This window comes from Typopeltis vanoorti, chromosome 17, assembly GCF_054136105.1.
Source record: "Typopeltis vanoorti isolate ZY-2024b chromosome 17, IOZ_Tvanoo_1.0, whole genome shotgun sequence".
Classification (NCBI taxonomy): domain Eukaryota; kingdom Metazoa; phylum Arthropoda; class Arachnida; order Uropygi; family Thelyphonidae; genus Typopeltis; species Typopeltis vanoorti.
This window is the reverse complement of record NC_143565.1, coordinates 112183453-112198069: the sequence shown is the minus strand read 5'-3', so window position 1 is coordinate 112198069 and position 14617 is coordinate 112183453. Positions and strand designations below refer to the sequence as shown.

Genomic DNA, 14617 nt, shown 5'->3' with positions numbered 1-14617 from the left:
AACCAAGAACCATGTAAAAGAAAATAACCAAACATGAACACATGGAGGATGTCCAAACAATGCGAATAGAAAAATTCCTAAATAAGATCTTAACCATTCGAAAAAAGGAAGCCAAGTTGGCCCATTGAAGAGATAGTTTCCAAGGCCTAAACAAGTCATAACAGACCTAAATACTTGAAAAGCGATTGACGATGATGTTTAAGATAGTTTGGTGATTTCTAAAACGATTTAAATAAATTGGCCAAATAATTATTACAAATCGTTTGAATAAATTCATATTTCTAAAGAATCCTACTAAATGATTTAGCATGTCGAAACTGGTCTAAAATTAAGCTAAAGGAGACTTAAAGATGCTATTTTCGTGAATAATAAATTACTGATATCGGAAAAAATTCATCAGTTTGTGGAATTAATCTTTATTGCCTATTTTAAAAAGTTACTTAATCCTCATCTAATGCAAGTATTTCAAACAAAATTGAATCGTGTATTATAACAATTTTTTATTCACTCTTCCAAACCAAGGAATACATTATTTTCTTTGGGGTTCTGTGGTTTATAGTTTTTTCTGGGATTTACCGACTTTCCTGTACCGGATGCTCATCCTGATGAACCGAAAGTAAGCTAAGCAGCATCCGCATTAACTGGCTGTGTACATCTTCCACTATCATTTCGAAGAGATCTGCGGAAGATAGATAACGACTGTCGCATATGTATAAAGGTCACTCACACTGCACTAGCCTATCCATTGAATTATCACCAATCTCTTTGGAAAAACCATATAAATTGACACGTTGCAGTAAATATCAGACAAAAATTTAAAATTTAAATTTATTATCTTTTTTACTTTTTCTTTTATAACAAAATTTTAATTTTTTTAAAGATATCTCTCTCGATGTTTTAAATCAGATTCAAGATTTTAAAAACGAAAGATTATTTAACCGGAATATCAACTTTTTTTCCCTCTTCCTTCCTTTATTCTTGGAACCCCTTCCAAATTCAGGTGACCGTTGGTTGAAAACTCGTATTAAAAGCAAAATCGAAAACCGGTCGTCAGTTGAATATTTCAGCTGAGAGCGACCACTAGAAGATACCCTAAAGCTGTTCCATTTGCTGTTCGTTCCTTACAGAGGGTATGTAAATCTAAAAAGGGTGTTTGATTGTTTATGACATGAAATGCTAACAGTTTTCAATTTTTTGTTCTACATTTACAAGTTTGCTATCTTAAAAATACCGATATTTCTTTTTTTTTGTACGTGTATTATATAATTCAAAAATATAAATAAATATTTGGATTAACTGGATTTCTATCCTCCTGAACGGCATTTGGAAGGATAACAGGAAAGTGTTTGAATCAGTCGATTGATTGAAAATAACACTATTTTAGAATCATAAATGATATATTAATTGTTCAGTTATACGAATTATGAGATTAATTAATTTTTGTTTTTAAAAAATAAACGTATTTTAAACAATTATATTACTCCCTTATAGGTTTGGCGTCCAAAATGGTAAACATAACCGCTTTTCTATATTTTTTTTTACATTACAAGTAAAAATAAATAAATAAATTATGTTTCGTCGTATTTTTTTTTATTTTCCATTCTCAACATGTGGAGATCTCTTAGGTTCAACTAACATTTGGAAATCGATGGGCATATCAAGTGGCTATTTCATGATTTTCAAAGCATAGGAGGGAATTCAATCCATTGTTATTATTTCAGTGTTTAAAGGAAAAATCTAACAATGAAGATTGCTTTGATTTTGGTCGGTTGCTTAGCATTACTGGGTTCAATCATCACTTGCGGAAGATGAAGCAGGTAAAAATGAAGAAGGAGGAGAAGATGAAGCAGATAAAGATGAAGAAGAAAGTACTGTATACAGCAGAGATAACTGCGCAATCTTGTGATCCTAAACCTTAAGTCATGTATTATTGTCTGAAATAGAATGGGTTATACGATTTTTCTGAGATGTTAATTTAAAACCCGAGTTCGTGGAGAAAAAGTGCACTTGCCTGTACCGGAGATCGACTAACTCGGGAAAAGAACAACAACAACAAAAAGCTCCTCTAGTCGACGACTGTTATCGAACCAATAAAGGTCTGTTACTACTGAAGGTACTGCTTTATAGAACCAGAAATTGCTACGAGGCTAGAAGGTCAAAACATGTAATCTTTTCTCTAGATTAGGCTTGCAAAAGTTAATTATAAGTAATTCTGATAACGACTATGTACATTAAAATTAATTAATTAATTTTAAATTCTATGTTTAATCAACATAATCAACTTGTGGAAGTCTCATGAATAGAGGAAGGGAAGATTCCACTAATTTAAAAACTGCTATAAGAAAAATATCATAGAACTTTTTTGTTATTTATTTTAAATTTAGAATAACGTTGAATATAAAACATTTTAAGGTATTCTCACAATGAATTCAATTTATTATTATTATTTTAGTGTTTGAAGGAAAAATCTAACAATGAAGATTGCTTTGATTTTGGTCGGTTGCTTAGCATTACTGGTGAAGGTTCAATCAGCACCTGCGGAAGATGAAGCAGGCAAAGATGAAGCAGGCAAAGATGAACAAGGAGGAGAAGATGAAGCAGGAAAAGATGAAGAAGAAGAAAGAGAAGATGAAGCAGGTAAAGATGAAGAAAAAGGTGGACAGGAAGACGAAGCTAATGATAGTACAGGAACTACTGCTGTGCTGGCATTATCTGACAACCTCGAAAATGCTGTGAAAGCAAAGTGCTTTGCTACAGATGGCGAAGGGAAGCCCTATTCTTTCGAAGCACTTATTCCGTAAGTATGAACGCAATTTAACCATTGGATATTATTTTCTAACATTCACAATTTCTTTCTTTTATTACCTATCAGCTGAGGTGCAGTTTTTTCCTTATCGCTTAAAATGCTTTTCCTTTTGATATCAGCGCCATCTGTTATCTTAAAATTAAACTGTGTTGTACCATAATCGAAAATACATTAGCAACTATTATTAAAAGTATTAGTTGATAGTAAATTAATGAATAGAATAAAATAGAAAATATTCTTTTCTCGAATTTAGGGGCGTATCAGACTTTACTATTTACCAAAGAGAGCAGGGTGGTAAAACAAAGTAAGTATGACTCTGTAGAAAAATTTTTGAAACCAATTATTTTAATTATTATGTATTAATAATATGTGTATATGATATCTGATGACTAAACATCTTAAGTGTACCAATATTAAATGACTAAGGTAACAACAACAATAATAGAATATTGAATTCACTTGTTTTTTAAATGACATCTGTACGCATGGTCAGTAGATACTGTTTTCTACGGTGAATGATTTTAAAAGTAATAATAAAATGTTAGTAGTAGAGGAATATATTTGAACATTAAAATTTAACATAAAAAATTCTTAAGATAAATAAACGCCAGGCTATTATTCTTTGCGACAAACATTTCAATTTTTCTATGCTTGTTACCGGCTGTTTCATTTATCTAATTTTATTTTGCATTTCAGAATGGATATTGGGGTTCCTCGTGATTTCGTAAAAATAGAAAATGGCAGGAGAACGAGGGTGTGTCCTCACTTTACGACAATAACTCACGCAAAGATCGGAACGATAAAGCTACAAGAAAATTAACCGATAAAATGAAGTGTGTATTAAATAGTTGATTGTGCAAAATCCTGTGATGAGTTACAGATTTGTAAGAATTCATACCTAAATAAAAAATTAATGCATTTATTAAAACTGCGTTGTTATTTCTACTGCTGAATTATGTTTAACTAAATGAAGCATAATTTTATAATTTTTGTGCTAAAAGTTACTGCTTATTTAAAGAATTTAAACAGTATTTATATGTAAACAAACAAAATTAAAACAAAGGAGTTCAGTTTAAAAGAAAGACAAATACCAAATAATATCCTAAAAGCTATCAGAAGTATATATGAAAACAATCAAATACAAATAAGATTAAATCACGAGCTATCATGTACGACAGAGAAAAACCAAGGGGTCCGACAGGGATGTCCATTTACCGAAAATCTTTTTAATATTCACCTAATTGAAATAATAATAAAATGAAATAAAAATTTACACCAAGGTATTGAACTTTCTCCTACTGTGAACTTAAACACTCTCCTTTTTGCCGACGACCAAATAATAATTATAAATTCTGAAGATAACTTACAGAAAGCTATTTTAGATCTAAATGAGATAGCCAGGAATTATGGTATGATAATATCAACAGAAACATAAAAAACTATGGCCTTTAAAGGACAAGATCCAGCAAAAACTAAAATAGTAATAGATAATAAGATCTTAGAAAAGGTGAATTCATTTAACTGAACTGCCTAGGATGTATGATCACATACGAAAATGAAAAAAAGATATAAGCGTAAAAATTGCAAAATATTTAAAAATAACAGGTGTAATTAACTCTATATTTAAACCAAACCTAGTTCAAAAACAAACCAGACTAAAAGTATACAATACATTAGCCCTACCAGTCTTAATGTATGGAAGCGAAATCTGGACAATAAAACAAAAAGACAAACAAAGATTAACAACAGCAGAAATCAAGTTTATGAGAAAAACTGCAAAGCATACCCTATTTGATCACAAAAGAAATGAAGAAATTATGAAAGAATTAAACCAAGACTCAGTAATAGAAAAAATTAAAAAATTTTTTTAATTTTTTCCACATTCTTTGAACGTTCCACCCATAAATGGGTGGAACGTTCAAAGAATGAAAACAGAAAGATTACCAAAACAAGCTGTAAAGTACAAGCCATTAGGAAAAAGAAAACCAGGACGTCCTCTTAAACGATTCAACGATGACTTCTAAGGCCGGAACAGGCCAAGCTAGGCCTAAATCCTTGATATGCATGATGATGATGATGATGATGATGATGAGTTCAGTTTTATATCCACTGTATGTATATTGAAGAGTTGGGTGGGTTGGTGATTGAAAATATGAAATTATTGTTATCAAAATCGTCCGCGCGCTTAGCCTAGTGGCTTTGCGCTTCGCAGCCATATTCCTGAGGAAGTAGTGTCCTGGATTCAATCCCCGTCGACGACGTGAGGACTTCGAAGATATTCTCAGTATTTTAAAAAACAAGATCTGTGAAAAGATTTTTGCTCTCCTCTCATGCTGTATTAGTTCGAGTTATTTTAGTTCAAAGATAAAATTTACAAACAGAACAAAGGACTAGCTATGGGTTGCCCCCTGTCTCCAATATTGGCCAACATTTTCTTCGAGCATTTCGAGGAAAAAGCCATCTCTAAAGCAACATTAAAACCTAGAACATGGCTCCGCTATGTGGGGGACGATATATTCCTTATTTGGGAGTATGGTGTAGAGAATGTACACCATACTCCCAAAATATATAATTTTTCCGAATAGAAAAATTCCTAAATAAGATCTTTAGTATTAACCATTCGAAAAAAGGAAGCAAAGTCGGCCCATTGAAGACACAGTTCCCACTGCCGAAATAAGTCATAACAGGCCAACAATTGCATAAATAATTTATTAAATTATTTGAATAAATTCATATTTGTAACAAAATTTAGTACACTATATCTTATAGACAGGATTACTGGGTAAAAGAATTATATTAAATAAGTAAATAAATAAATTCCGTGTGATGATACAGCGTTCCCCCTTTATACGGGAGTTCACGCTACAATCTAGTTCCCCCAAATTTTATCCGGGCTCCGGAACCGGCATAGGCTGACGAATCAGACTAAGGCTGGGTCAGTATTCCTGACTGTAATCCGTGTGTGTGTCCTCGACCGGTTTGCCTGCTTGCGGGATGAAAAACCCCAGATAAACTAGCGGAAAAACCCTGCTTTCCTCGCCCAAGACCGGCTAACTTGGCTATGGCTGAGGAAGATCCTTAAGCTCCTCACGTCGTTGACGGGAATGGAAAGTAGAACACTCCTTCCCCAGGCATATGGTTGCGAAGCGGAACGCCACTAGGCTAACCGCGCGGACTTCTATTAAATGATTCAGCATCTTGAAACTGGTCTAAAAATTATGGTTAAATTATGGTTAAGGAGACTTCACTTAGTTTTTTTTCTTTCTTTTCTGGACAAGGAAGTGTAAAGCAGTTTGCGCTCAATGAACAGATGCTGTTTTCATTGTGTGTGTGTGTGTGTGTGTGTGTGTGTGTGTGTGTGTGTGTGTGTGTGTGTGTGTGTGTGTGTGTGTGTGTGTGTGTGTGTGTGTGTGTGTGTGTGTGTGTGTGTTAAGCAATTCAATAGTAACAGTCATCATAGAAACATTCGTCATGTGTAATTATGTGAACTGAAACACCTTGAAAAATTTCCTCTTGAAAACCTAAAAGATATTTTAAATTCTATAATCTTGAAAGTGCCAATCTCAAAGAAGAATTAGGCTGCTTAAATTCGAAGAACCTTAGCTTCCATGCATCTCCACATACACCATCTTAACATAAAAAGAACTAAATACCATCATTTCACTTACTGACATCAAAACAAATTCAGCAATTTATGGATACCTGGCTTAAACTTTATTTCCTAGTTTAAAAATTTACTTAAACTTCAACTAATGCGAGTACTTCAAACAAAATGAAACCATGCATTATATCAATTTTTTACTCTCTCTCTCTCTCTCTCTCTCTCTCTCTCTCTCTCTCTCCCACACACACAAAGGGATACATTAGTTTTTGGAGGTTCTGTAGTTCATAGATTTTTGTGGGATTTGCCGAATTTCATTTACCGGATGCTCATCCACAGGAACCTAAAGATAAGCTAAGCAGCATCCGCCTTAACCAGCTGCGTACATCTTCCATTATAATTTCAAAGAGATCTGCGGTGGATAGATAAGGACTGTCACATATTTATAGACGTCACTGGCCCTATCATATCTCTTGCATTACCACTAAGCTCTTTAGAAAAGCATATAAATTTAACTTAAAATGATGGACAAAAATATAAATTTATTCTTTTTTTCCACTCTTTTCCCCTTTCATAACTAAACGTTAAGAATTTTTAAAGACCTCTTACGATTTTCTGAAGTGCAGATTCACGTAGATTATTTTAAAGGCCGTTTTAACAAAGATTATTTGACCGGAACATCTACCTGCTCTTATCTTTTTTCCCCCTCTTCCTTCCTTTATTCCAGGAACCGCTTCCCAATTCAGGTGACCGTTAGTTGAAAACTCACATTAAAAGCAAAATCGAAAACCGGTCGTCAGTTGAATATTTCAGCTGAGAGCGAACACTAGAAGAAATCCTAAAGCTGTTCCATTTGCTGTTCGTTCCTTACAGAGGGTATGTAACTCTAAAAAGGATGTTTGATTGTTTATGACATGAAATGCTAGCAGTTTTCAATTTTTTGTTCTACATTTACAAGTTTGCCATCTTAAAAATACCGATATTTCTTTTTTTTTGTACGTGTATTATATAATTCACAAATATAAATAAATATTTCGGATTAACTTGATTTCTATCCTCCTGAACGGCATTTGGAAGGATAACAGCAAAGTTTTTGAGTCGATTAATTGAAAATAACAATATTTTAGATTCCTAAATGATATATTAATTATTCAGTTATACGAATTATGAGATTAATTAAATTTGTTGTCAAAAGAGGTAAGCATAACTTCTTTATCTTTTTTTTTGACTGACTGAAACCGAGAAACAGACAAGTTAATTTAATGAAGCACACAACATGTTTCGTCAAAAATGACATCACATATTACCTTATATACACCGGGGAACTGAAGATGGTCATGAGCTTGTTTTGGTTGGCTTAGAACTGACCTTAGTTTTAGAAGAGTTGAGAAACACGTTTTTATATTTAATTTTTTCAAAATTCTTCCTAGTTTTCGGGAGGGCGAGTTAATGTACGGTAAAGAAATATAACCCTTGGGGTTGTTAGGGATCTCTGTGTTGTTTCGAGGGCGCTGGTATAGTTGCCTTTTAATGTTTTTGGAAGAGTATCCATTATTTAAGAAAGTTCTTTCTAGATATTTTAGTTCAATTTTTAGTTCTTCTTCATCGGACAATACTGACCGAGCTCGGTGTGCCAAAGTTGAAATGATATCTAACTGTTGTGCGGGTAAATGTGATGTGAGGATGGGTGTAGGTATCTATCCGTGTGTGTTCATTTCCTGAAGATTTGAGAACCTTAAAGAATCAGACGTCTTAGTACGTTTCATGTCTAGAAATGAAAGGGAACCATTTTCTTCAATCTCGACGGTAAATGTAATGTCTTGGTGGAAGTTGTTTAAATGATTTAGGAAGATGTGAAGATTCTCAACACCATGCTCCCAAATAAGGAATATATCGTCCACATAGCGGAGCCATTTTCTAGGTTTTAAATTTGCTTTAGAGATGCCTTTTTCCTCGAAATCTTCGAAGAACATGTTGGCCAGTATTGGATACAGGGGGCTACCCATAGGTAGTCCTTTGTTCTGTTTGTAAATTTTCTCTTCGAACTTAAAAATATCCCGAACTAATACAGCGTGAAAGGAGAGGAAAATTCTTTTCAGAGATCTTGTTTTTTAAAATACTGAGAACATCTAACGGTGGAACATTTGTGAAAAGAGCTACAACATCAAAGCTCGCCACAATATCGGAATTGTCAGCTTCATATTCTTGATTTTAGAAGAGAAGTCCATTGAATTTTTAAAGTAAGGGAAAGATTTTCCTACTAGACATTTTAAGGAGGACGCTAGATTTTTTGATAATTTATTTGTCAGTGAATCAATACTAGCAACTATTGACCTGAGTGGACAATTTGCTTTATGCACCTTTGGAAGGCTATAATCTTGGAATTAGTGGATGTAAGGACCGAAGAGAAAGACGTGTGTTTCTTGGAAGTTTCGTTGTCGTCTTAAGGAGATTGTTCGATTATATATTTCTCTCGTTGGGTCTCGGTCTTGTTCAGAGTAGGTATCTGATTCTAGTAACGTCAGGATTTTTTCGCGATAAACTGTTTTATTTAGTACGCCCGTTGCATTGCCCTTGTCTGCTTGGAGGATAATAATATCTCTATTCCTTTTTAGTTTTTTGATGGCTAATCTTTCACCAGAGAAATATTGTCGACTGGTGGTTTTGCGTTGTTAATAGCAAATATTGCCCCCATACGAAGTAAGTTTACTATTGTCTGTTGTAGGAAGCAGTGAGCTAGCTTTATTTTATCTTAGCAAGAAACAATTCTCTAGGGTTGCATTTTGGAGAAGGAGCAAAATTAAGACCTTTTGAGAGAATATGCTCTTCTTCTTCTTCCGAACTAAGGGTGTAGGATGATTTGTTCATTACTAATGTTTTAAGGCCTTCATGATGCTTATTAGGTGCGAATCGTTCTTGTGTTCATTTGAGTGAATAAAAGTTCCTAATTAGCTTAGATTTTTTCATATCCTGATTTCTTGAAGCCCACCGTGTGCTTCTTTTTTTTTTTTTTAATTTGCTTTAAGTGTTACCACACCTGAAGAAATCAGTTTTGACTTTTATTCATATATATATATATAAATTTTTTCATATATGTGCTATATTACAGTACAAGTTAAAATAAATGAATAAATTGTCTCACGTCTCCATTGGCAACGTATGGGGCTGTTTTACTCATATCAAATGGCCATTTGATGATTTTCAAGGCAGGCATTGGAGGAAAGACAGAAAGTATACATCAGATAACTGCCGCCATCTCTTGATCCTAAACCCCAACTCATGTCTAACTATTGTCTGAAAGAGAATGAATTTTACGAATTTTCTGATATGTTAATTTAAAAACCGAGTTCGGAGAGAAAAAACCTGCACTTGCCTTCGCCGAGATCGACTAACTCCGGATGAAAACAACAACAAAAAACTCCTCTAGTCAACGACTAGGGGAGCTTTTTGTTGAATCGAACTAGAAGCGAGACTCGAACCAATAAAGGTCTGTTTCTGCTAAAGGTGCTGCTTTATAGAAATCGCTACGAAGCTAGAAAGTGGAAACATTTAATTTTTTTCCCTCAAGTAATGAGGCTTGCAAAAGTTAATTATAAATAATTATGATGTAACCACCATATACATTAAAATTAATTAATTAATTAATTTTTATAATCAATTTTTGAGTCTGATTAATTAAGCAAGGAGCTTATCGATTCCAGTAATTAAAAAACTGCTATCAGACTAATATCAAAGAACTGCCTTAAGAATGTATAAATTTTAAAACGCTATAAAATGATATAATTTTAATTTATGCTGAATTAATAAATTATTAATATTTAGTGTAAAAGCAGTTCTTTATTAACATAAAGAACTGCTTTTACATTAAAGAGATATGCAATTTTCGTTATTTATTTTTAATGTCGAATAACGTTGAAGACAAAATATCAAACATTGGGTTTTAGGTATTCTCACAATGAAATAAATATATTGTTATTATTTCAGTGTTTAAAGGAAAACTCTAACAATGAAGATTGCTTTGATTTTGGTCGGTTGCTTAGCATTACTGGCGGAGGTTCAATCAGCACCTGCCGAAGATGAAGCAGTAACTGATCCTTTGCTGACATTAGCTGTGGATCCCGAAAACGCCGTGAAAGCAAAGTGCGTTGCTACAGATGCCGAAGGGAAGCCCTATGCTTTCGATGTACTTATTCCGTAAGTATGAATGCAATTTAACCAGTGGATATTATTTTCTTGCATTCACTATATTTTATCATATAATTTCCTTTTCATACTTTGCGCCATCTGGTATCTTAAAATTAATCTATGTTTTATCATATTTAAAAATATATTAAAAATTATTATTAAAATTGTTAGGTGACAGCAAATTGATGAATGGAAAAAAAGATACAAAATATTATTTTCTCGTATTTAGGGGCGTATTCGACTTTACTATCTTCCGTAGAGAGCAGGGTGGTAAAACAAAGTAAGTATGACTGTACAGAAAATTTCTTTGAACCAATTATTATTATTTTAATTATTATGTATTAACTCTGGTACCTCGCTTTTTGTTTAGTGTTTGTTTCACTTTTATTACATGTCTTTTTTTTAATGTGATATCACTTAATTTTTTTATACGAAGTAGATTAAAACAGCCTGGAAATCACGTGTTTTTGTTACGTGCAGATCCTTACATGAAGCTGATTTTAACTTCTGATAAAACTAATTCTAATCGCGTCTTTGTTTAGTTTTCCCATCGAGCTTTATTTGAATAACAATGGAAACAGTTCACTTAAATCACTAAGGTAACAATAACAATAATATAATACATGTATTTCCTTGTTTTTTTTTTTAAATACGACGTCTATACGCATGCTCAGTAGACAGTGTGGTCTACGGTGAATGATTTTAAAAGTAATAATAAAATGATTGTGGAGGAAAATATTTGAACATTAAAATTTAACATGAAAACATTCTAAAGATAATTAAACGCCAATCTATTGTTCTTTACGATAAACATTTTAATTTTCTATACTTGTTAACGGCTGTTTCATTTTTGTAGTTATATTTTGCATTTCAGGATGGATTTTGGAATTCTGCGCGATCTCGTAAAAATAGAAAGAGTCTGGCAGTAGGACGAGGGTGTGTCCTGTGTTTACAACAATATTTCAAAGATAGGAAAGATAACGCCTCTAGTAAAATAAAGAAGAAAATGAAGTGTGTATGAAATATTGACTGTACTAAGTCCTGTGATGAGTTCCAGTTTTGCATTTGTAATGATTCACACCTAAATAAAAATTAATGCATTTATTTAAATGGAATTTTTTTCATCTATCATTTCTACTGGTGACGTATGCTTATTAATAAATAAAGCACACGTTTGGTGTTAGAAGTTAATTTAAGCAATTTAAAAAAGTATTTATATACAATCAAACAAAATTAAATCAATGGGGGTTCAGTTTTATTTCAATTGTACATATTTGAAGTGTTGGTTGATTCGTGATTTTAACAATCACATCACAGTTCTCCTGTGAGTTGATTATTAAGTTATGATTATTAAATTATAATAAGTTGATTATTATAAATGATTAGTTAATTATACTGATATTTCTTGAAAAAAAATATTTTTTTGGCATCTATCTAGTTTTGTGAATATTAATTGAGAAATTATCAATTTTACATTATTCCCGTGAATATGGGGAAATCAAATTTTAAGATTAAAATATGCTATTTATTGGTAGACGTCAGTGACATAAATAAATCAAAACACAGGAAATCATGCCTATTCATATATAAAAGTAAAAATAATGTATATATGATTATATCATTCTCTAATCAAACATACAGTCTCCGTTGAATTAAAAAATATACAGGGTGGTTCAAAATTCCACGTACAAACTTCGAGGGGAGGTAGAGAACATCAAAATCAACCATATTCACATAGGAAAGCATGACCGGAAACGCCACCGGAAGGTACTAACAGGGACACAAAGATACAGAAATAACACGAGGCAGTAAGTAGGGTAAAATACTTTATTAGGCATAACTGAACAGTTCAATAGTAGTTGGATACATAATATGGTAAACAAGGTGCATGTCTGCATTCTCACCGTTTGTTAAACGTCGCATGTTCTTCGTACGACGTCAAAAGTTTGGATGAGGAAGAACCAATTGCTCACCTGGAGTGCTGGCGAACAGCGCCACCTATCACTTTCGTGTGGCGTTTCCGGTCATGCTTTCCTATGTGAATATGGTTGATTTTGATGTTCTCTACTTCCTCTCAAAGTTTGTACATCAAAGTTACAATGGAATTTTGAACCATCCTGCATATATTGCGCCTAAGTTACTCATTTAGAGAGCCAGTACGCAGCCTTCGAGTGGCGAACGTGGACACTAAATGCTGAGTGGCTAATGATATTCATATATGAACTGCAGAACACACAGGCGTTTGCCACTGTATATCTCGCTCTGTATGCTTCATATATATTGAAAAATAAAAATTAAAATGAATCACTTAAAATATGCCTTACTTTATCGAAGATTGGGATGTTGCTTGTTCTGGTGTCAATTTTTAATGTTTTTTCCCCCCTCCATTTCCTATTCTTATCCTTAGTTTAGATTTTTATTTTCAAGATAATTTTTATTTTACAAGTTGAAACAAGAAGAATGTGTATACTTTTTAAAAGCATATAAAACAGATATTGAGTAAAAAAAAGAAAGAAAGAAAAACTTCCTATGAATATGGGTATGGAACCGAAATATTATGTAGATATGGTATTTACATTAAAACGGACATTACCTTTCAATGGTAAAATAAGCAAAACGTATCTGGACAAGTGTGTTTTCAAGAAGTTACAATTCATTTCTGTAATTGGCGTTCGAAAAAGCTGTCTTTAGTCTCAACACATAATGCTGCTCATCTGTGCGTATAGTTGTGGACTGTTCCGTAATGTGGATCGCAGTATGTAAAATGCATGTGTATTTTCAGAGAACTATGCATGTTGTGTTTCCATATTTGTCTGCCTCGGAGATGCAAATTGCTTAGATTCACAGATCTCAGTGGCCAATTTTGCACACCAAGAAACAATCATCAAGATGCTTTTTAATTTAGCATCGGCGGTATTTCATCTTGCAGAAATCGCAAATAAATGTCACATGTAAGTGAGACGACCGTAGAAAATAAACGGAAGAAGGAATTGATCATGGGGATACCGGACCACTAAACAATGTTTAAAACTACTTTTCTCAATTGCGTGAATATTTGTTCCTGACTTCACATGTAAAATGAGAGTGCTGTTGACATTTTTACAGTGAATTTGAGTTTCATCCCAAGCGACAACATGAGTCGGTACAATCAGAGACTGGCATTGAGGCGATTACAGTCAGGAATACTGACGCAGCCATGGTCTGATTCGTCAGCCTATGCCGATTCCGGAGCCCGGATAAAATTTGTGGGGACTAAGGTACTGTGAACCTCCGGATAAAGGGGGAACGCTGTATCATCACACGGAATAAATGAATAAAAGTATTAAAAGTTGATTGATTTTAATAATAAAAATTGACAAGATTATTATTATGAAAATGCAATTAAATCATACTGAGATTTGTTGGAAAAGATGTATCTAGTTTTGTGAATATTAGCTGTGAAATTACCAAATTTAAATTATTCCATTAAATATGAGGAAATCAAAGATTGAAATATGTTATTTCTTGGTACATGTTGAAAAAATAAAATAAAACACAGCAAATCATGCATATTCATATATAAAAGTAATTCTGTTGTAATACGTTGACTTCTGTACTTAATGAGATGCAAGTTTTTAAATATAGGAGGTGTTATCCCAAAATTAAATCATCCTTAATGCAGATTACTAAGACGGTTCTAAGGCGCATTTTCTGTATATTTGTAAAAGGTCACAGACAGCAAATGATAGGAAAGTATGTGGTCTATATCGTATATCCTACAACAAAATATATTCTATTGATCATAAAAGAAATGGAACAAGTAATGAAAGAATTAAACAAAAATCCATTTAATAGAACATAACTACACATGAACACAGTTACATGGAGGATGTCCAATGAATGATGCGAATACAAAAATTCCTAAACAAGATCTTCAGTATTAACCATTCGAAAAACGTAAGCAGAGTCGGCCCATTGAAGAGACAGTTTCCACTGCCGAAACAAGTCATAACAGGCCAATAAGATAGTGTACAAAATTTAGTACA

At 33.0% G+C, this 14617-nt stretch overlaps 1 protein-coding gene and 1 long non-coding RNA gene across 2 annotated transcripts; both read left to right on the top strand.

The window, feature by feature from the left end:
- The first annotated feature begins 1075 nt into the window (after window positions 1–1075).
- LOC150097789 (uncharacterized) lies at window positions 1076–3663 on the top strand. Its single transcript, XM_090407356.1, has 4 exons — window positions 1076–1130; window positions 2453–2797; window positions 3060–3110; window positions 3503–3663. The coding sequence occupies exons 2-4, from the start codon at window positions 2475–2477 to the stop codon at window positions 3624–3626; spliced, it is 498 nt and encodes a 165-aa protein (XP_090263482.1). The 5' UTR covers window positions 1076–1130; window positions 2453–2474; the 3' UTR covers window positions 3627–3663.
- Window positions 3664–6988: 3325 nt separating this feature from the next.
- LOC150097788 (uncharacterized) lies at window positions 6989–11702 on the top strand. The gene is made up of 4 exons (XR_016549683.1): window positions 6989–7283; window positions 10392–10601; window positions 10822–10872; window positions 11467–11702. It is a non-coding gene; the product is annotated as an uncharacterized LOC150097788 (long non-coding RNA).
- The last annotated feature ends 2915 nt before the right edge of the window (window positions 11703–14617 follow it).

Excerpts from the sequence above, each read along its gene's own strand:
- LOC150097789 (XM_090407356.1), top strand. The coding sequence starts at position 2,475 with ATGAAGATTGCTTTGATTTTGGTCGGTTGCTTAGCATTACTGGTGAAG. Across the intron at positions 2,798-3,059 it reads TCTTTCGAAGCACTTATTCC|GGGCGTATCAGACTTTACTA; the intron begins GTAAGTATGAAC and ends TCTCGAATTTAG. Across the intron at positions 3,111-3,502 it reads GAGCAGGGTGGTAAAACAAA|AATGGATATTGGGGTTCCTC; the intron begins GTAAGTATGACT and ends TTTGCATTTCAG.